Here is a 19476-nt window from a genome sequence, read left to right on the forward strand (position 1 = left end):
CCCTCTTGCCTACGAAAATGCTCTTCTGACTTGATTTTGATGAAGGAACGTTGTATATAAGAGCTAGAGAAAAACGAAGAAGAAAAAATGTCCACAAAAGATGCTATTCGAACAAAAGAACGTCCCTCCTTCGAACCCTTCGAGAAGTCAACGGATCCGTTCGACCTTCGCCGACGTAGACGGTTACTTGGCTGAATTGGCCAAAAAAGCAAGCGACGATAGTCAGTCATCTATTTCGCTGAAACGAAGGGTAGAGGAGGACGAAAAAAACTGACCGAAATGAAGCGTCCACGAGTCGAGCAACCGCCGTCGGTTGACCTCGTCTCCTTCCAGCCTGCGAGGAGAAGAAAAAAAAACAAGGAAACAATCAGCTTGAGATACTCACGGAAAGCTAGAGCAAACAGCTCGGGAACCCACCCAGGTTTCCCATACGTCAACGGACTCAAGAACACGAACGTCCCTACGACGGCCAAACTCAACGCTCCAAACACGATCAAGCTCTTCCTCCCGACCTTTGCTTTCGACTTGGGTCTCAGCCTGGTCGTCCGTCCAGCGACGGAGACGGGGTAGTTGATGGATTCGGTGAGGATAAAGTTGAGGACCGATCCTGCGACGCAAGCCGAGGCGAGGTGGGCGGGGAGGTAGTGGTGGATGAAGAGTTGACGCGACATGAGGAAGAAGGGGAAGTAGTGGAAAGCCCAGGCCATGGCGAAGAAGCCAGAGTTGTTGTAGAGTCGGTTTCGGAGGTCTGTGGAAGGAAAACGGAGGAAGGAGAAGGGAATGGAGGGAGGAGAAGAGTCAGCTCTCGGACGCGTCGACGAATCGTTCAAAATGAACGCAAAGGCTCGAGAGTGAGACAGATCGAGGAATAATGAGACTTACGATCCTCAATCGGTTCAATCCCTCTCCTCCTAGCCAACTGATCCGCTCCTATCACTCCCACAAACACGCTCAATCCCAACACGCAGATCCACCACCCAGCGACGTTTCCGATCGCGTAGACCTGCATCTTGAGATCGTTCTCGGTCCAGAACGAGATCCCCGTGAGATCGAACGGCCAGTTGATGGGATCCGAAGCGTAAGGGTGGGAAGCTGTGAGTCCGGCGTTGTGCTGAAGCATGAGAACTTGGAGCTCAAAAAATTTCTTGAAAAAGTTCATCGGGATGACCTTCTTGGGCTCGATCTTGGTCGTCCGGTTCTTGAAGTCGATGATGGCTTTCGAAATCGAGAGAAACGAGGTCAGGGGAGGAAGAACGAAGGTCGAAAGGGGCGAGGGAAGGACGCGTCGAATTCAACTCACTCTCATCCTCGATGATCTCCTCCACGTACCACGTCGCACTCCTCTCCTGAGGAGCCTTGTTCCCGTTGACCTCCTGCTGCTTGTACCCCCACTCCGGCAAGGCCGTCGTCCCCGTCCACAGCACCACCCTCGTCGGAACGTGCATCAACTTGAACCACCCGCTCTTCGTCTTCCACGGCTCTCCCTCATGTCCGTCGATGACGAGAATCTGGAACTCCGTATCCTTGTACCTCGCGTCGATGTCGGACTTGGGCCAGGTGGTGAACTCCTGGTTGGTGGAGGTGAGAGGAGAAGCGACGTCGTGGGTGAGGAGGAAGGAATCGGTGTTGACGTGGTAGAGCTGAACGACGTCCTTGTTTCGAACGACGCGGCCTCGACCGGTTTCGGGGAGTTCCTTGGTGGGGAGGACCTGCCAGTTGTTGTTGGTGTCGTTGAAAGGGTAGCCGGTGACTTGTTGACCTGAGGAAAGAGGAAGCGAAGAGGTCAGCTCGGTTCGAAAGAAGAGCTCGAACGAGAAGACGACAAACCTTGAGACGAGACTCGACCGTCGTCGTATCGAAGAGGGTACTTCTCAGCGTGAGAATGGAGGAAGGCGTTGGTGTCCTTATGTCGGAAGGAGATGGTGTCGTAGTAGCGAATCTCTAAGCAAAGCGAAGAACAAAGTCAGCCTCGTCGAAGCGAAGGAGGAAGGGAGACGAAACGAACCCTGAGAGTTGAGCAGAAGCTCGTTCCCCATCAAAGTCTCCTGAAAGGCAGCGCTCATGAAGGTGTCTCCCGTTCCCGAGTAGCACAAGATCTTGAAGTGGACCCAGAAGAAGGAGAGGTAGATGATGAAAGGGAGGAGGATGAGACCGACGACGCGTGCGAGGAAGTGTTGGGAGAATCGTTCCTGTGGACGCAACAAGCGACGAGGACGTCAGCTTCGAAGCCGATTACACCTGAAAGGTTGATGAGAGCTCACCATGGTCATAGGGTTGGGTCGCTTGATATCCATCAACTGCCAGAGATCCCAAACGACGGCGGTTCCAATCGTGCAGAAAGTCAAGAGTCCGACCATCTTGCAGCCGAGCGTGCAGGCGAGGAAGAATCCGGTGAGGAGGAGCCACTTCCACCATTTGGTAGAGAAGGCTCGGTATCGGAGTTGGTGGAACTTGATGTAGGAGAGGAGCGACATGGACATGAAGAGGATCAGAGCTCCGTCGAGGAGGATGAGTCGAGTTTCGGTGATGTGGAGGTTATCTGTAGTCGAGAGAAAACAAAGTCAGTACAGAGTCGCTGAGTATTTCGAGCTCGAGGAAGAGCACGTCTCGAGCAGATGATGAGCGCAGGGAAGGGAGGGGAGGGAAGGAAACGTTCGAGCTCACCAAAGAGAATCAACCCAGCCGAGAACGCAGCGACCAGCACCGGATATCCACTCTCCCTCATGATCCAGTACACCACTCCCACCGTCAAGCTCCCAAACACAGCCGGCATGCTCCTCATCCCGACGTAAGGAACGTCGACTCCTTGTTCGGGGTCGAAGTACTTGTCGCCGATATTCTCGAAGTCGAACTGTCCGTCGAAGCCTGAGAGGTAGCCTCCGAGACCGTGGAGCATCTTGGAGAGAGGAGGGTGGACGTCGAAGTAGTATTCTCGGAGGATGTAGTAGGAGGCGAACTGGTTGGGAGGAAAGGAGGGAGGGGAAGGAAGGAGAGGTGGTGTGAGGTGAGGTGAGGTGAGGTCGAGGTGAGGAAAGAAGGGAGAGAGAGAGAGCTGAAAGAATCGAGATAGCAAAGCTCACTTTTCCGAAGTGAACCTCGTCGAAGCTGTAGCAATACGGCAACGAACAGAAAGTCAGCTTACGAGTCGTAGATATCCAATCTCCCTCCCCTTGAGAGAGCTCTCGAAGTGCCAACTCGTCTCTCCTCCCTTCTTCACTTCCCATCTCCCTTCCGTCCTCGCTCCTTCGACCTCGCACCCTTCCACCACCTCAGTCCACCTCTTGGAGACGAAAATAAGAGCACTCACACAACACTATCAGGCCAGCTGATCCCCCTAAACCTCAGAACCGCCGCCAGAGCCATCAACAAACCCGCGACCCCCCAGCTGATGAGCTTCTCGTTCTTCTTCCAGCTCGGCTTCCCGACGTCCTCGTAATCCTCCTTGAAGTGACTAGGCTGAGCTTGGGAAGGAAGACCACGGTAAGGGAGAGGCATGGCTTTCTGCTTGTAGTAGGAGCCGAAGGAAGGAAGGGAGCCAGCTCGTTGAGCTTGACAGCGGGCAAGAAGGGAGGGTAAGGAGAGGGGACGAACCTCGTTGTGGTCGAGATCTATAGATTGGAGAGAGGTTTCAGGACCTGGAGATTCCCTAGGGATTTGACGACGTCGAGGTGGGTTCACCATCCTGGGTAGAACGGAGCTGAAGAGGAACGAGAGAAGAAGGAGAGTGGGTCGTCGTTTGGAGGGAAGGAGGGAGCGGAGAGGAAGCTCGATCTTCGTCGACGCGAAAAAGCAAGCTCGGACCTTTTTGTAGATTGACTTTTTTTCGACAGCAAAATTCTTTCCGGGCTTCTCAAACAGCGGAGAGCTCTCGTGAACTCAGGTGCAGAGAGATATCGAGAGGGAGGGGGAGAGCAAGGTCGCGCTTCCGAAAGAGAGCCCATCTTCCTCTAGAGGTCTCCTCGGAGACCGTATTTCCTTGGGAGTGTACTGAAGGCTCTGATGGTGGTTCTCTGAGCAGCCGATACGGTTTCTAGGAGAAAATAGCTGAGAAGGAGGGCCACCATGCTCACCTTCCTTCCTTCGCTCGAAGCTCACACTTTCCTTCTCCCTTCCTTCCTTCCTTGCCGTCTCTGCCTTCTTGCTTCCAGAAAAGCTCATAATCCTACGCCTGCAACGCCTCTGCCTTCAACCTCAACGCCCTCGCATGCTTCTCCACCCTCTGCAAAATACTCAGCGCGTTCGGGCTTTCCTCGAGCACGATCTTCAACACCTCCCCGTCCGAGTAGATGACCTCCATGGTGTCCTCGTTCTTGACCTCCTGTCCCTCGGCCGGTTTCCCCGGTTGGACGAGAGCGACCGAGATGTTTAGCGAGTTGGTAGGAGCGGCGTTGGGTTTGGGAGGAGGGTGCTGGGCAGAGTAGGAGACGGTTCCGGCTTTTTGAGTGGAGAAGTAAGGGAGGACGAGCCGGAGTTTGGCGCCTGAGCTGGAGAGAGGGGAGATGGTGAATTTGGCGGCTGAGAGGAGGTTCGAAGAAAGAGTGGGGAAAGCGAGAAGAGAGGAAAGTTAGATGGTGGGAGACGAGAGAGAGGAGAAGAGAGGGAGGGAGGAGGGAGGGAGGGGGAGGAGAAGAGAAGAGAGACGAACCGTGGATGTAGAGAAGGGAAAGTCCTGCGAATCGTCCTCGTCCCATAGCAGTGGATGATAGGTGGAGGTGAGAGAGTCAAGGGGGTAGTCTGGGTTTGAGTTCGTCGATGCGGTTGGGAGGGAGAAGGGAGGAAGGGAAGAGGAGGTTTCGAGCTCAACTCCTCCTCTTTCTCCTCCCATCTTCCACGATCTCTCGACACCCTTTTTTGCTCCTCGTACCGCTATGGAATCCACCTTACTCCCGACTCCCCAATCTCGACCACTTCCGTCCCTCCCTCTGGAAATCAAAGGCCACATCCTCTCCTTTTGCGATCCTCCCACGCTCTTCTCGACCTCCCTCGTCTCCCTCGCCTTCCTTCAACTCTCCTCCCCGATTCTCTACCAGGACGTCACCATCAGAGGCTACAAACAGCTCGCTCTTCTTCTCTTATCCCTCGAAGTGCGTATGTGCACCACTCTCGCTGACCTCGAGCTTCAGACTCGCTTGATCTGCGTCATTTCTTGGTGGACGATCTTCGAGGAGGGCTTGAGGGAGAGGATGATCCGTTGGGAGGTTGAGAAGAGGTTGGAGATGATCGGTGAGGTGACGGTTGTGGTTGGGACGGAAGACGAGAAGATGATGGTCTTGGAAGGACTGCAGGGAGCGAGCGTGCTGCCGAGAACGAAAGTCGTCGTTCGAGCTCAGCGTGAGGCTGGGTTCGTTTCCTTTCTTCTTGACCCTCAAAAGCTGATCGTTCTTCGCTCGCCTTGCTCTTATCTCCATCAGCATATCTCACACAAACCTTCGACGACCGAGAAGGAATCCGTAGCGACTCTGAGAGGGAGTGAGATTGTTGGACGGACACGTTCGCTCTCAGGGATTCTCGAAGGGGTCATCGAGGCTAGAAGGATCGATTAAAGTCTTTGATCGATGAAAGTCTTTGGTCACACTGACAGAGACGACGTCGAAAGCATCGGCATCAAACATAAAGGAAAACATAGCGCGTCGAGATCGAGACGCGACGAAACGAAACGAGAAGTCTAAGCAAAGAAGGCCATGAACGAGAAGCAGAAAACCAAGAACAGAACTACTACACTGGATGAGGATGCTCTATCGAAAAGGTCTTCAACAAAGGTAACGGCGGCTCGCTAGTCCTCCTCGACGACTTCCCTCGACTCAAAGCATGATCTCCCCTTTCCCTGAAATCGACCTCGATCGCCTCCCTCGCTGCCTCATCGATAGGCTCGAACCCGTTCGCGTCCTCCATTGCCTTCTCCTCAAGCTTGGAGGGTTCCTCTCCGATGGCAGCAGGTGGAGGAGTAGTGGGAGGAGTTTCAGGCGGTCCTCTTCCCGCCCACCCTTCTCCCCAACGAATGATGGCCAGGACGAGAACCACTCCGATGAGACCTAGTCCTGCGGCGATGGTGTTGGCTGGTCCCACGCCTATGGCTTTGACGAGAGGAAGAATTCCGGCAGACTGAAGGAGGGAAGAGAAGAAGAGATGAGTCGTTCGTTGGGTGCGACGCGTCCGACTAACAGAGATGAACGGAAAGGGAACGAACGGCTCCTGCTGCGAAAGCGTATCTGACGAAGTTATTCTGCAAGGGATAAAGATGTTCGAAAGGGGAAAGGTCAGTTTTGTTGTCGAAGAAGACGCAGGGAGAACCAGACGCTTCCCGTCCCCCTCCCATCCCTCCTCCCCCGTCTTCGAGCTTCGAGAGATACGTACGATGGCGATGACTTCCGAAGATCGTTTCTGCATACAGTCAACACAATAAGTATTTGCTGATGCGAGGACGAACATGAGACCGACTCCAGAGAGGACTGTGAAAGAAAAGAGAAGGTCAGTCGACCGTCGAGGAAGAGAGAGCAGGAGCTAATAGAGAGACGAGATACGAACACAAGAAGACGCATGGAACAGCGACCCCTCCAGCTCCAGTATCCATAGACCAACCGGCTCCGAGAATCGCTACAGGAAGCACGACAGCTCCTCCAAAAAGCGTACTGTACAAACGATCCTCGGGACGTCCTGGAAAAGGAAGACGCATCTTCGGTCAGTCGTCGAACGCAAGGAGAACAGAGTGGTCGAGACTCACGATATCCTCGCTTCTTGATCCATTTGGCAACGGTTCGATCTGCGTAGACTCCTCCGACTCGAGACCCAGCGATGTTTCCGAAACCTTGAGGAAGGTAGAGACAACCGACTATCGCGACGTTAGAGATCCCATATCTAGGTGCCTGCGAGACGAAAACGTTGTGATGTCAGAAGCGGAAAGTGGGAGAAGAGAGGAGGAAACGGACCATGGTGTAAGTCAGAGGAACGAGCAAGACGTAGGTCGTCAGAAGAGTGAAAGACGAGTTGAGGGACTGTTGGAGAACAAGGACCAGTTTTGACGAAAGATGAGGTCAGATCTCCGTCCTCAAAAACTCAGATCATAGGAAGAAGCGCTCACGATCAAGAGAATATTGGGCATTTTGAGCAAAGCGACGGCCCGGAAAGGATGAAACCAGTAGATCACAAAACGCTTCCCCGTTGCCTGTTTCGCTAGATCATGAGGAGTAGGTCCGTGCCAGGTTTCCGGGCTGTAGTGAGAAGGAAAAAAGAGAGAGCGCATCTCAGTAGGTTCATGAAGGAGGGAGAAAGAGGTGAACGAAGAGACTCACAGGAAGAAAGCGACGAGAAAGCAACCCAGCGCACCCATCCCAGCCAGGAACCACTGCATGGTTTTCCATCCCGGAGTCGTGTACTCCTGAAAGACTCCAGCGATGACGGGAGCGAATGCTGGACCCACTAGAAGAGGGAACAAGGAGGAAGATAGAGGGGAGAGGTCAGTTCAAGTTGGATCGCAATTGAAACGAGCGGATAGTTCCACTCACTGACGGCTCCCAAGTAGAACTGGCCCATGGCTATAGCGGTGACGGAAAGAAGAGAAGGAGTCAGACTGGCGCGTCTTCAGGCACAGGAGGAGTTGGAAACGACGCGTGCTCGAACGAACAACGAGCTCGTTCCATGCAGACTCACCAGTAGCTCTCTCTGTAGGACAGTATATATCACCGATCGTCCCAGCTCCGACCGACAAAACTGCACTCGACCCTGAACATCGAATCAAAATCGACGTCAGTTGAACCGAAACACTCAGCGCTCAACCGCTCGACTCCCTTCGACTCACCGATGGCCTGAAAGATCCGCGCCGCGATCAACGCTCCCAAATTTGTACTGAAGGAAACTCCTATAGATGCGGCGACGAAGATGGGGAGGGAAACAACTGCAGAAGTGTCGAAACGGGAGGAAGAGAGAGCGCCGTCGGGAGATCAGCGCCGTCGCCCTCGGGAAGAAGAGCAGAGGAGAACGACGAACGATAGATCGGTTTCCGGCCGTAGAAACCAGATAGAGGAGCCCAGATCAGAGGAGCTGCTCCCAGTGCTAATAGATAGATGGCGACGGTGTAGTCTGGCAGAGGAGGAGCAGAGAGGCGAGTCAGGTCCTACAGCGACGAGATTGGAGACCTCCACGGTCCTCCTTTCTCTTCTGTCAAACGAGACGAGAGGAGGACTCACTGATCACCTCTTGCGTCGAGCCTACGTCGGTAGCGATATTAGGGATGGAAGGGAAGAAAGCGGAAGAGGCGAGAGCTGGTCGAAGCAGAAAGATCGCGGTCAATCAACGCGATCCCGAAGGACAAAGGAGAACAGTCCGCAAAAAAGGAGAGGCAAGAAAGCTCACGAGCCATGAGAGCCGCGAACGAGACGGTGGAGGTGATGAAGGTCTTCCTGCGAGCTTTGGAGCGTCCGAAACGAAGAGAGTTGGGACGGAGTCAGCCGGCTGAACAGAGGAAGAGGGAAATAGAGTCACAAGAGGAAGGAGGAGGCAGCGAGCTTTGAGCTTTTCTCCCTCCCCTCGAACTCTTTCGTTCTCCTCTCTCTGGAATGAGATGAAGAAATTAGACTTACGTGAAAACCTGGTATATGGATCCACTTCCTCGCTCACCTCCAGTCCCTCCTCGAGATCGGAGGGGCGAGGGGAGTCAGACGAGTCTTTCTCATTCTGCTCGTTGACCTTCTCGTCCTCCCTCCTCGTTTCAGCCGCGTCCGTGAGAGTCGCGTTAGAGCTCGTCCTAGTTCGAGCTGAGGGTGAGGGGACTATCGACATCGCTCCAGTCTTGGGTGAGAGGAGAGAGAGAATAAAGCGTTGGGTTTGCTGTGGTGGGCGTTAGGGAAAAGCAGGACTGTTCCGACGGCGAAGAGCGAAAGTCCAGAGCTCAAGACAGGGCTGATATCGGGATGCCGAACGGACCAGGGCTGGCCTTGCCGAGGATATATCCGCTCTGATCGGAGAGAGAGACGATTTCGTCGTTCAGTCGAGATACGATGTGCATGGATCTTGACCTAGCGAGATTTCGACGGAAAGACGCGTCGAAGAAAGGAGGGAGAGGCGAGAGAGCGCTCAAGTCGTGGGCTGAAAGGATGGGCGTCGAAGAACGCGTTCTTGTGGTCTCCTTCAGATCCAGAAGAACAAGAGAACATGCAGATGCGTAAAACAGCCAAATACAAAAGGCGTTGAGCCCGTACTAAGAAAAAATGCGTCGATCCCGACTGTGGAAGGAAACGAAACGAACCCACCACGATCTTTCCGAGATCGAGGTCGTCCCTCCCCTGATACCTCCCTCCCTCTCCTTCCAACTACATTGCTCCCGCGTCTTCAGTAGATCTCTAGGGTCCCCCTCGTGCGACCGGACCCAGCGTCTCCATCCCGTAAAGGGAAGACGAGAGCTCGTCTCGAATGCTCCATCTACGCCGTCGACCTTGCTGTCCGATCTCCTCTGCTCGACTTGTCGTCCCGACGCTTCTCCTTGAGGGGTTTGGCTTGGTAGAAGGCGTTGTAGGAGCATCGAATGGCGAGAAGCTTGACTTCACTGTTTGAGGCGAAAGGGAAAGGGCATGGTCAGCGTCGCTTCTTCTATTCGAGGTCGACTGGAAGGTGGAAGAGAACGTACGGATCGGAGTCTGTGATATCAAGTTGAAAAGACGATGTCAGCTCCGGGTCGATGGGTTACGAAGAAGTGAAAAAAGAGAGAGAGAGAGAGCCAAAACTCACGATTCGAAGCGCTGCTGACGATCGCGTTGACGAGCCTTTGGAACCGTCCACTCTGATCTCGAATCTGAGCCCGAAGGCGAGAAAGCTCGGCATCGTTCCTCTTGAGGGGTGGTCCGAGGGAAGGTTGGGTGAAAACTCCCTGGATAGTTGAGGAAAAAGCAAAAGCGCGTCAGCTCTTGATCCCGTCGAAGAGGTAGATAACGGTTGAAACTCACTCGTTGAGCATCTCGCTGAGAGTCTATCCGAACGTCGTCCTCGAGAGTATATCGATACAGAGTCTCCTGGGAGTGAGAGAAGGAAGAAGAGAAGGTCAGGGAGCCGTCAACGAGAGAGATGCGCGGCGACCGACTCACCGTCGAGGTCTTGAAGTCGAGGATGACCTTGAAGGTTTCTTGGACCATGGAAAGGAGGGTCTCCTGCGATTTGGAATAGATGAGAGGTGTCAGACATCGAACGAACGAAAAGTAAACGAGAGAAACGTCCTCGCTCGACTCCAACTCACCTCTCCTTTGCTGTACTTCGGCATCACCAACAGGATCCTCGAGACCAGTCGTCCCAGGTAGTCCTTGTGAGCCTCCATCAGTCCATCCAGTCCATCGTCGTTCTTGGCGATCAGATCCTCGAAAGCCTGCCACGAGCACTCGATAACCTCGAGTTGGTAGAACGCTTGAAGTTGACGAATGAAGTGAACCATCTCGGCGTGAACGACTCGACAGTGGTGCCATTCTTGACGGGTATCTGCAGGCGAACGAACAGATGGGTCAGTCGAGAGCACGGGGAAAAGAGAAAAGAGGGAGAGGAAGCGACCAACCCTTCGATCTGTGACTCGTCCTCGCTCCCGCCGTCAGCCTCATCCAGTTCCCCGTCAACGCGTTCTCCACCCTCTTCAGCTTCCACAGATGAATGAACATCTTCGAATAGCTCTCCATCGCTCTCGGATCCAGCACCGTATCGATGGGAGCATCGACTTTGTACTCGAGCAGGAAGCAGTCCCATCCGATCTCTCCGTGCTGGTACGTGAGCATTCGAGCGTCGAGCCTTCGACGAACGTCTGGAGGGTCGAACTGAGCGTTGGATCCTCGGACGGCGGACTCGAGTTGAGCGGTGAGGTTGTGGCGGTAGAGGTGGTTGGCGGGGCGGGAGAGTTCGGTGCTGGGGAAGAAGGAAGAGACACGAAGACGCGTCAAAAGGGACTTCGAAGCGGACGAAGAGAGAGCGAGAGAGATTGAGAGAGGGAAAGAGAGACGAACGAGAGGGATTCCATGAGGAGGTCGACAAAGTCACCTCGTCCGAGCATGAGGTACTGCTTGAGAGCTCGAAGGTGGTCCATGAGCATGAACTTGTCGAAGAAGACCTCGAGGAGTCGACGACTGGCGATCTCGTAGGCTGCGTCGATGGATCGTTCGAGACCGGCGATGTCGCTGTACTTGAGGACTGTTCATTCAGAGGACGAAGGGTCAGACGAAGGTTGGGAGATGAGGCAGGGGAAGAAAGGGAGAAGAGAGACGCACCTCGGCCAGCGTTCTCCAACTTCGCTCGCGTCGCAATCCAATCCGAATCGTGGCAGCTGTACCGGATGAAGTTCAAACTTTTCCCCGTCGAGAAGATCTGTACCCACAGGAAGCAGATCGATCAGCTCTCAGGTCGGACTTCAACGAGCTTTGAAAGCGAGACTCACCTTCCTCCCAAACTCCTCGCTCACGAAACTCGGCAGCATCTCCTTCCTAAACAGATACTTCCTCTCCCACAGCTCGTGACTCTCCATCCCAGCTCCACTCCCAGCACCTCCTCGTTGCCCACCATCCTCGAATCCAGCATCGTCGACTCCAGGGAAGGGCCTCGTCCTGCCGAACTGCTTGTCTGCAAGATCGGGGTTGAGACGAACGAAGAACTCCGAGTACGGGTCGTGGAGTTCTCCTTGGAAGATCCAGCGTTGGAGGGAGTCGAAGAAGGGTTTGGAGACCTGAGAGAGCAAAAGAGAGGAAGGGGAGAATGTGTGAGAAAGACGCGACGAAGGAAAAGAAGGCGAAGTTTGAGAGACTGACCTCTTCGAGAACAGCATCGGTGAAGCTTCGAGCGAAAGGATCTCCGTTCTCAGTGTAGGCGTGGATGAGAGAGACGAGAGCTCCTCCTTGACTTGCTGAATCCAGTAAGAAACAAGAAACCGAGTCAATTCGAAACACGCTTCTTTTCTTCCACCAACGTATGACAAGAAGGAAACGAAGAGAGCTCGAACTCACAACGACAATCCTCCACCATCAGACTCATCAGCCTCATCTTCAACCGCACCTCCCTCGTCCAAACCCCCAGTCGCATCAGCGTCAATCCTGTTCCCTCCAAAAGCGTCTCTCCTTCCTGCTTCGACGCGCCCGGTTCCGAGCTTCCTTCCGTCATCTGAGTCTCCAGGATCGAAACGAGGTGGTAGTAGGCCGTGAGTTGAGTTTGGAGAAAGTGGCAGAGACTCTGAGGACGCAACACGAAAGGAAAGACGCGTCAGTTTTGAGGGTCTAGACGAGAGCGAAGAGACAAAAGCAGAGGGAGGCACGAACCTGCTGAACCAGTCCACCGGCTATGCTCGAAGAAGGTGCAGCGTGAGTCCCTCCTCCTATAGCAGTATCTCTTCCTTCTTCCTGGCAGGTCTTGACGAAGTCTTCGACGCTTCGACAGAGCCAACCGATCTCGGCGAGGGACACCATGAGCGTTCGAGTTGGAGTTGGAATGGTCCCGAGCTGGAGAGGAACGTATGCGACACATTGAAAGGTCAGATCTACAGCTCTCTCGACTCTGTAGTTCTGGTAGTCGAGACGCACCTTCGCATCGTCCTCAAACACAAGCCTGAACGGTTCCTCCTCCACTTCAGGATCGACCTCTGGTCTCCGGTAAGGATTGGGCTCCTCGACGGGGACGAAGAACTTGACGAAGCGACCATCGATTCCTTGAAGAAGGTAGAGGGAGTCTCGAAGGAGGAGGGAGTCGGGGATGAGAGGTTTGCCTGGAAGAAGGAGGGAGAAAAGGAGAGGTGAGCTCAACAACAATCGATTTCCTTCCCTTCGCAACGACACCAAGAGCTCAGACTGACCTTTCTCAGCCATCCAGCTTCTAAGCGCATCGGCTCTACTCTTCCCTTTCCCCTTCCATCCAGGTGCAGTAGCAGCGGCAGCATCCTCCCTCTGCTCCCTCGAGGGCTGAAGAGGAGGATCTCGAGGAGAGCGACCTTGTTGAGCTGGAGCTGGCGATCTTGGCCTCCTTCCTCCAGCTGCACTAGATCTCGACTCTGGTCTGAGTCCATCGTAGTCCGGTTCTCGAAGGGATCCTAGGGATTTCAGAGTGGGTGCTGTCGACGAAGAAGACGAGGGGATGGGAGCGTTGAAGGTGGGAGGAGCGGAGTAGGAAGTTGAGCTCAAGTCGGAGAGGGAGAGGAGGAACTGAAGATGGGAGGTTGGAGAGGTGAGAATTTTCTGATAAAGTTCAAGATGAGGTGTAGGTCAGGCTATGTATAGAAAGGGAGCAGCCTGAAGAAGCCGAGGAGGAAGATGGAGGAGAAGGACGAACGGTGGATTCGATTCTCCTCCATAGATTGCTGAACCGGACTGCTTTGTCGGTTCCATTCGAAGAGGAGGAAGCCAGGAGTCTCTTCTTGGTTTCATCCGAGAGAGTTCGTATAGATGAAGGTCCAGGATCGTTGAGGCGACTGGAAAGAAAGTAGACAAGAGGAGAAGGTCAGCTTCTGGTCTCCTTCCCCTTCCTCCCTTCTCTTTCCAAGCTCAACCGTTCGTTCCGTCCAGAGATTCTACTACTTCTGACACCGCTCAGAGCAGCCTTTCGAGTATATATAGAGGTAGAAGAGAGACTCACGCTCCTAAGATCTCTGAGCAGTAAGTGACGAGCTCGTCCAGTCGTTCAAGTCGATCTTCCTCTTGATCTGGATCGTTTGGTTCTTGACCCAGTCCAGGAGGAGATAGTTCAGGAACTACTTTCTGGACGAGTTGTTGGAGGAGGGAGACGGGGAAAGAAGAGGACGAGGAGGATGCATGGGTAGAGGGGGGCATCCAAGGGAGGGAGGGCAGGAGGATGGGAGAAGAGAGGAGGTCGATGTTGGGAGGAGAAACGCCAGTCGCGTCGAGGTCGTTGTTGATCTTGATCTTCGGGCTCAGTTTCGGCCTTGTTTTTAGATTTTCCATTCTTTCGAGTATTTGAAACTCAACTTCTTGAAGAGCTGATCTGAAGATTTTCTCGCCTCACAACGAAGGTCAGTCTCGGATGAGCTCGTCCCCCGTCGCCTCCTTTGTTCTCCGTCTCCCTCGACACCCCCTCTCCCTCTCACTCTCCCCTTCTCGAGCTCAACTCTCAACCACGACTCTCTCTCTCTCTCTCTCTATCAAAGGCTAGCAGGACTGCCTTCGATCAAAAAATCTTCACTCGTTTTTCTTATCGCCTCTGGTTCCAGCCGTCCTCTCTGCGGTCCGCCGCAAGCTCCTCCTCCTCCCCCTTCTCAGTCATCCATCCTCAAACCACCACCACCACCCTCTTTCTTCTCACAAGGCCGACTTTTCACTCTCTACGGCCTTCTCTTCACCTCTCCACTCTCTCCTCCTCCTCATCCTCCCTCCTCCTCGCTCTCTTCGCACGATGGGCTTCTCGTCGTTGCTGTCCTCCCTCCCGTCGACTCCCCTGTCCGCCCTCTTCGCTCCCAACTCGATCTCGTCCTCTGCTTCTATCGGAGCAAAGAGTCCCAGAGGGAAACTACGACTGTTGGAAGGAGGAGACGAGGATCTACTAGAAGAAGAGGAGGAGTTCTTAGCAGCTTCAGCGGAGGAAGGGAGCAAGGTCTCGAGAGTTGAGCTCAGGATAGAAGGCATGTGAGTTTGAAGGTTTCTCCTTCTCTTCTTGCTTTTTTTTCCTCTTTTTTCCTGGATCAAGATCGAATCAACAACCTCCCCACCATCCTGATTCCCTTCTTGTCTACCTCTGAAGTCTACTGCTTCTACGGCCTAATCTGATCGTCTCTCTCTCTCTTTCCTTTCAGGACCTGTGGTGCTTGCGTCAACGCGATAGAGAGCAGTCTCTCCAAGATGCCAGGGATTCTCTCTGTCAAGGTCGCTCTTCTAGCTGAGCGAGGAATCATCGAGTACGATCCTGCTTGGAGAGGACCTGATGGAACAGGCTGGGACGACGACAAAGTCCTCGAGGTGAGCTCTCCTCCCTCCCTCCCTCGTTTTGCATGATTGCGTCTCCGTTGCGGACCTCTCTCTCTCCTGCCCTTCCTCCCTCCCCTCCACCTCAGAGCTGACCTGCTTCCCTCCCTCCTCTCTCCAGGAAATCTCCGACGTCGGTTTCGATGGCTTCCTCCTTCCTCCTTCAACGGTCTCGACAGCAAGGGTTCGTTTCTTTCGTTTCCCTCCCTTCTTTTCATTGGACAACGACGCGTTTAGATCTCTTTCCCGCTGACCCTCGTTCATTTCGCCTTCCATTCCCGAACGAACAGATCAGCGTCTACGGCCTCGCCTCCCCTTCAGACTTCACCCTCGTCGAAACCACCCTTCTCGCCATTCCCGGAGTCCTCACCACCAACCTCCTCTCCTCCGTCAACTCGGCTTCCTCCCTCAGCCTCACCACCTACACCTCCTCTCTCGTTGGACTCAGAGACCTCGTCGAACAGATCCAGGCTCTCGGGTTCGATGCGGTCGTGTCGACGACGAGCGATTCGACCCAGATGGATTCTCTCAAGAGGACGAGGGAGATTGGAGAGTGGAGGAGGACGTTCTGGAGGAGTTTGATGTTTGCGATCCCCGTCTTCTTGTTTGGGATGGTGCTGCCAATGTTCCCTGCTGGGAAGGCGGTGGTAGGGAAGAGGATTTGGAGAGGGTTGTTCGTAGGGGACCTGGTCGGGTTCTCGTTGACGGTGCCGGTGCAGGTCTGGTTGGCGAGGAGGTTCTACATCAACGCCTGGCGCGCTCTAAAACATCGGTGAGTCTGCTTTCGACCCTCTCTCGCTTTCAGATACACTACCAGAGGCTCATCTTCACTTGTCTTTTTGCCTCAGCTCATCAACCATGGACTCCCTCGTCGTTATCGCTACCACCTCCGCCTTCTCCTACTCCACCCTCGCCATCGTCTTCGCCTGCTTCGAACCCCTCCCCCGTCCTCCTCAAACCTTCTTCGACACCTCCACCATGCTCGTCACCTTCGTCTCTCTCGGTCGATTCCTTGAGAACCTCGCCAAAGGAAAGACGTCGGCAGCTCTCACCGATCTCATGGCTCTCACTCCCTCCTCCGCTACCATCTACACGGACGCACCGACGTGCTCGGTCGAGAAGAAGGTCGCTACGGAACTCGTCCAGGTGGGAGACTACATCAAGATCGTCCCAGGAGACAAGATTCCAGCCGACGGAACCGTCGTAGGAGGATCCTCGAGCGTCGACGAGTCGATGGTGACCGGAGAAGCTCTCTCGTCCCTCAAGCAGGTCGGCGACACCGTTATCGGAGGAACCGTCAATGGACTCGGATCGATGAACGTCCTCGTCACAGGAGCAGGATCCGATACAGCTCTCGCTCAGATCGTCAAGATGGTCGAGGACGCTCAAACGACCAAGGCTCCCATTCAGGAGTTCGCCGATCGAGTCGCAGGATTCTTCGTCCCCATGGTCGTCTCCCTTTCCATCCTCACCTTCCTCTCCTGGATGCTCCTCTCCTACTGCTTCCTCCCGGCCACCTCCCTCCCGATGCTCTTCAAGATGGAGGACGTCTCCTACCTCTCGTCCTGCCTCAAACTCGCCATCTCCGTCGTCGTCGTCGCCTGCCCGTGTGCTCTCGGACTCGCTACCCCGACAGCAGTCATGGTCGGAACCGGAGTCGGAGCCAAGAATGGAATTCTGATCAAGGGAGGAAAGGCTCTCGAGGACATGGTCGCCGTCGGACGCGTCGTCTTGGACAAGACCGGAACGGTCACGATGGGGAAGTTGACGGTCGTCGATCTCTGCTGGGTCGGAGAAAGCGAACTCGAGGACCAGGGCTCTCCCACTTTCACTCCTACACTCAACCTCCCAACCTCCTACCCTTCCCTCTCAAGATCGACCGCTCTCTCCCTCCTCGCAGCAGCCGAGGCTCGATCAGAACATCCGCTCGCTCTCGCCGTCTCCACCCACGCCCGAAACCTCCTCACGTCGGAATCCCTCTCCACATCAGCAACCGTCCTCGACTTCCAGAGCGTCACAGGTCGAGGAGTCCAAGCTCACGTCAAACAGGATTTCAACTCCGAGATTCTTCGAGTCGGAAACGCGTCCTTCATCACCGAATCCATCTCTCCCTCCACCGCCACCTCCTCCTCTTCCACCGCCACCTCCTCCTCTTCCACCTCCATCTCCTCCCCCGACCTCCCTCGCTCCCTTCGAGAGTTCGAATCCGCCCACACCTCCCTCGGTCGAACAGTCATCTTCGTCTCCATCGTCCCTTCCACTCCCTCCCGCCCAGCATCCTTCACTTCCTCCACCACTCCCATTCCCATCCTCGCGGTTTCGATGGCAGACACTCTCAAACCTTCGTCGAAACAAGCTATCCGGGCGTTGCAGGCGATGGGGATCACGGTTTCGCTGTTGACGGGAGATGGAGTCGAGACGGCGAAAGCGGTGGCGAAGGAGGTTGGGATCGACGAGAGGGAGGTTTGGGCGGGTGTGAGTCCGAAGGGGAAGGCCAAGATTGTTAGGGAGTTGGGAGAGAAGATGAGTCGAGGTGGAGTTGCTATGGTCAGTCTCAATCACATCTTCCCGTTTCTCTTCTCCTTCGTCGGGACGCGTAGCTGACTTTGCCTCCTCTCCTTCTGTCCTCGAAATCGAATCAGGTCGGAGATGGAATCAACGACTCCCCAGCTCTCGTAGCAGCTTCCGTCGGGATCGCTCTCTCCTCCGGAACGTCCATCGCCATCGAAGCAGCCGACGTGGTCCTCATGAGAAGCGACCTTCTCGACGTCGTTGCCGCTCTCAGTCTGGGACGATCGATCGTTTGGAAGATCAAGGTGCGTTCCTTACTCCCCTTCTCGGTGTCTTCGGCTCTGATCCTTCACCGTCGTTGAATCTTGATCGCGTCGAGACGAACCTCGGAAGCTGACTGTCACGTCCCGTCCGTCTTCACCCAGTCCAACCTCCTGTTCGCATGCGTCTACAACGTCCTCATGATTCCTCTCGCCATGGGCTTCTTCCTCCCCTGGGGACTTCACCTGCATCCTATGATGGCAGCGGGAGCGATGGCGATGAGTAGCGTCAGTGTCGTTTGCGGGAGTTTGACGTTGAAGGTTCGTTTCTTCCTACCTTTGGATATACTTCTCTCCTCTCTCTCTCTCTCGAGTTCATCACCAACCCACCTTGATTTTCCCTTTGTTCCTCCTGCAGTGGTGGAAACGACCCGCCAACTCGATCCTCTTCTCCACGTCCAACCCTCCTCCCTCCTCTTCACCGTTCTCCTCCTTCTCGACTTCGAATCTGGCCTCGTCGCTGGAGAGGGCTGGAAGAGGACTGCTACCGGAGAGGTGGTCGTCGAAGAGGGGGGTCGTAGATCATGAACAGGCTGGGTACGAGAGTGTTCCGCTGGTCGGAAGAGGAGCGAGGGACGAGGAGGAGGCGTTTTGAGATTCGATTTACGAGGACTCTTTCCCTTTGCTAGTTCAGTAGGCATCCTGGGTTGAGATATCTTTGCTTGATGATCCGTCCAGATATCATACCACTTTTTGCCTTATGATCGCAACCGATGAGGTCCAACGACGCGTTCCAGCGAGCGCATCGCCAGCTCCAACTCAGAAGCGTCCTTCTCGTTCTCGTGGATCTTTCCGGCTCAGAAAGACAGTAAAAATTATCAGCTACAGCAAAAGGACACGGTAAGGTCGGTCTCGATCCAGCGACCTGGAAGGGTGAGAGGGTTGGAACACGTCTGTACTTCCCAAGCGGAGGCAATCGTGAGACTCACTGGGACTCGAGAAGCGAGAGAGCAAAAAACGACACGACTTAATCGGCGTAGCTCTCGTCGACGCGTCCTCACTGATATGGACCCATATCTACTTCAAGGAGCTGATTTTGTTTTCAGATCTACGAGCCCTTCCATTCCACATCCTGTGAAGAACGAGAAAGGGAGGGAGAGCGCGTTCGACTCAGCCGCAGAGTTCTTGTTTTGGGCTCATCAATACCCTTGAACCTTCCACCATCTCTCAACACCTCAAATACTATCTCCTGCTCGAGTTCTCGGCCTCAGTAGTAGTAGTCTCGAAGGAAAGCTCGAGCGAAAAGAGTTGTTGAGTCGTTCGCAAACGCGCGTTGTCTCCGAGAACGGAAAGACACCTGAACAGCGAGAGAAGGCTCGGCGATAAGCTTCTTGGACAAAAGAGAAAGGAAGTGATACAGGTCTCGCAATTTCTCGTGGCACCGAAGGTGAATCTTGCGAATGAAGGTCAAGCGAGCTCAGAGGAAGAAAAGGAACGGAACCCAAGGAAGAAGGACCTAGACCTTTCCGTCTCGGTGAGTGAGAACGTCTTCTTCAACTGAAGGCGTAACTGTCACCTGAGAAGATCAGGCTTGAAGTTCAGTCGAAAGAGAGTAGGAGGAGAGGGGGAAGAGGAACGAGAACGAGTCGAGCTCACATCGCTCGTGTCTCCTGAAGGCTGAAGCCGCTGGGAAAAGACCTTGAGGCAGATCCATTCCCTTTTGCTTGTTAGTTACGCGAGAAACGCTTTTTCTGAGATAGCGCGGACGGAGGAGAGGGGAGCGAGGGGAA

The 19476-nt window shown here is 54.4% G+C and overlaps 5 protein-coding genes across 5 annotated transcripts; 1 reads left to right on the forward strand and 4 right to left on the reverse strand.

The window, feature by feature from the left end:
* Window positions 1-34: 34 nt before the first annotated feature.
* PMT4 (dolichyl-phosphate-mannose-protein mannosyltransferase) lies at window positions 35-3783 on the reverse strand. The gene is made up of 12 exons (XM_076639352.1): window positions 3592-3783; window positions 3308-3501; window positions 3081-3105; window positions 2665-2956; window positions 2262-2539; window positions 2006-2189; window positions 1828-1941; window positions 1301-1759; window positions 883-1215; window positions 418-748; window positions 276-334; window positions 35-191 (listed from the first exon to the last, which is right to left on the reverse strand). The coding sequence occupies exons 1-12, from the start codon at window positions 3679-3681 to the stop codon at window positions 184-186; spliced, it is 2367 nt and encodes a 788-aa protein (XP_076498712.1). The 5' UTR covers window positions 3682-3783; the 3' UTR covers window positions 35-183.
* Window positions 3784-4104: 321 nt separating this feature from the next.
* Window positions 4105-4831, reverse strand: BDY24DRAFT_381486 (uncharacterized protein). The gene has a single exon (XM_076639353.1). The coding sequence runs from the start codon at window positions 4689-4691 to the stop codon at window positions 4155-4157; it is 537 nt and encodes a 178-aa protein (XP_076498713.1). The 5' UTR covers window positions 4692-4831; the 3' UTR covers window positions 4105-4154.
* Window positions 4832-5582: 751 nt separating this feature from the next.
* BDY24DRAFT_359549 (major facilitator superfamily domain-containing protein) lies at window positions 5583-8830 on the reverse strand. Its single transcript, XM_076637849.1, has 15 exons — window positions 8577-8830; window positions 8350-8403; window positions 8184-8258; window positions 7984-8076; window positions 7796-7891; window positions 7648-7719; window positions 7503-7532; window positions 7290-7416; window positions 7079-7208; window positions 6927-6992; window positions 6722-6863; window positions 6526-6654; window positions 6355-6449; window positions 6188-6223; window positions 5583-6102 (listed from the first exon to the last, which is right to left on the reverse strand). The coding sequence occupies exons 1-15, from the start codon at window positions 8773-8775 to the stop codon at window positions 5716-5718; spliced, it is 1731 nt and encodes a 576-aa protein (XP_076498714.1). The 5' UTR covers window positions 8776-8830; the 3' UTR covers window positions 5583-5715.
* A 457-nt stretch (window positions 8831-9287) lies between these two features.
* SPC98 (Spc98p) lies at window positions 9288-13825 on the reverse strand. The gene is made up of 17 exons (XM_076636859.1): window positions 13576-13825; window positions 13273-13411; window positions 12800-13178; window positions 12531-12712; window positions 12270-12449; window positions 11961-12183; window positions 11766-11860; window positions 11399-11683; window positions 11232-11328; window positions 10971-11154; window positions 10532-10872; window positions 10223-10458; window positions 10074-10133; window positions 9936-10001; window positions 9721-9859; window positions 9620-9629; window positions 9288-9538 (listed from the first exon to the last, which is right to left on the reverse strand). The coding sequence occupies exons 1-17, from the start codon at window positions 13767-13769 to the stop codon at window positions 9415-9417; spliced, it is 2934 nt and encodes a 977-aa protein (XP_076498715.1). The 5' UTR covers window positions 13770-13825; the 3' UTR covers window positions 9288-9414.
* Window positions 13826-13940: 115 nt separating this feature from the next.
* On the forward strand, window positions 13941-18447 carry BDY24DRAFT_381493 (heavy metal translocating P-type ATPase). The gene is made up of 8 exons (XM_076639354.1): window positions 13941-14579; window positions 14747-14909; window positions 15037-15099; window positions 15206-15687; window positions 15764-17462; window positions 17558-17731; window positions 17852-18007; window positions 18105-18447. Exons 1-8 carry the CDS (start codon window positions 14350-14352, stop codon window positions 18339-18341), a joined length of 3204 nt encoding a protein of 1067 aa, XP_076498716.1. The 5' UTR covers window positions 13941-14349; the 3' UTR covers window positions 18342-18447.
* Window positions 18448-19476: the final 1029 nt, after the last annotated feature.

Source organism: Mrakia frigida (assembly GCF_051309035.1).
Source record: "Mrakia frigida strain ATCC 22029 unplaced genomic scaffold BDY24scaffold_7, whole genome shotgun sequence".
NCBI lineage: Eukaryota > Fungi > Basidiomycota > Tremellomycetes > Cystofilobasidiales > Mrakiaceae > Mrakia > Mrakia frigida.

Bases quoted from the DNA above. Each gene is read 5' to 3' on its own strand.
- BDY24DRAFT_381493 (XM_076639354.1), top strand. From the start codon at position 14,350: ATGGGCTTCTCGTCGTTGCTGTCCTCCCTCCCGTCGACTCCCCTGTCC. The intron at 14,580-14,746 runs GTGAGTTTGAAG...CTTTCCTTTCAG, and splicing joins GAGCTCAGGATAGAAGGCAT to GACCTGTGGTGCTTGCGTCA. The intron at 15,688-15,763 runs GTGAGTCTGCTT...TTTTTGCCTCAG, and splicing joins TGGCGCGCTCTAAAACATCG to CTCATCAACCATGGACTCCC.
- BDY24DRAFT_381486 (XM_076639353.1), bottom strand. From the start codon at position 4,691: ATGGGACGAGGACGATTCGCAGGACTTTCCCTTCTCTACATCCACGGT.
- BDY24DRAFT_359549 (XM_076637849.1), bottom strand. From the start codon at position 8,775: ATGTCGATAGTCCCCTCACCCTCAGCTCGAACTAGGACGAGCTCTAAC. The intron at 8,404-8,576 runs GTAAGTCTAATT...GACGCTCCAAAG, and splicing joins TCCATATACCAGGTTTTCAC to CTCGCAGGAAGACCTTCATC. The intron at 6,655-6,721 runs GTGAGTCTCGAC...TTCCTTTTCCAG, and splicing joins GATCAAGAAGCGAGGATATC to GACGTCCCGAGGATCGTTTG.
- PMT4 (XM_076639352.1), bottom strand. From the start codon at position 3,681: ATGGTGAACCCACCTCGACGTCGTCAAATCCCTAGGGAATCTCCAGGT. The intron at 1,942-2,005 runs GTTCGTTTCGTC...CGCTTTGCTTAG, and splicing joins GCTTCTGCTCAACTCTCAGG to AGATTCGCTACTACGACACC. The intron at 749-882 runs GTAAGTCTCATT...TTCCTTCCACAG, and splicing joins GATTGAACCGATTGAGGATC to ACCTCCGAAACCGACTCTAC.
- SPC98 (XM_076636859.1), bottom strand. From the start codon at position 13,769: ATGCCCCCCTCTACCCATGCATCCTCCTCGTCCTCTTCTTTCCCCGTC. The intron at 13,412-13,575 runs GTGAGTCTCTCT...CTTTCTTTCCAG, and splicing joins TGCTCAGAGATCTTAGGAGC to TCGCCTCAACGATCCTGGAC. The intron at 11,155-11,231 runs GTGCGTCTCTCT...CTGAATGAACAG, and splicing joins GTTGGAGAACGCTGGCCGAG to TCCTCAAGTACAGCGACATC.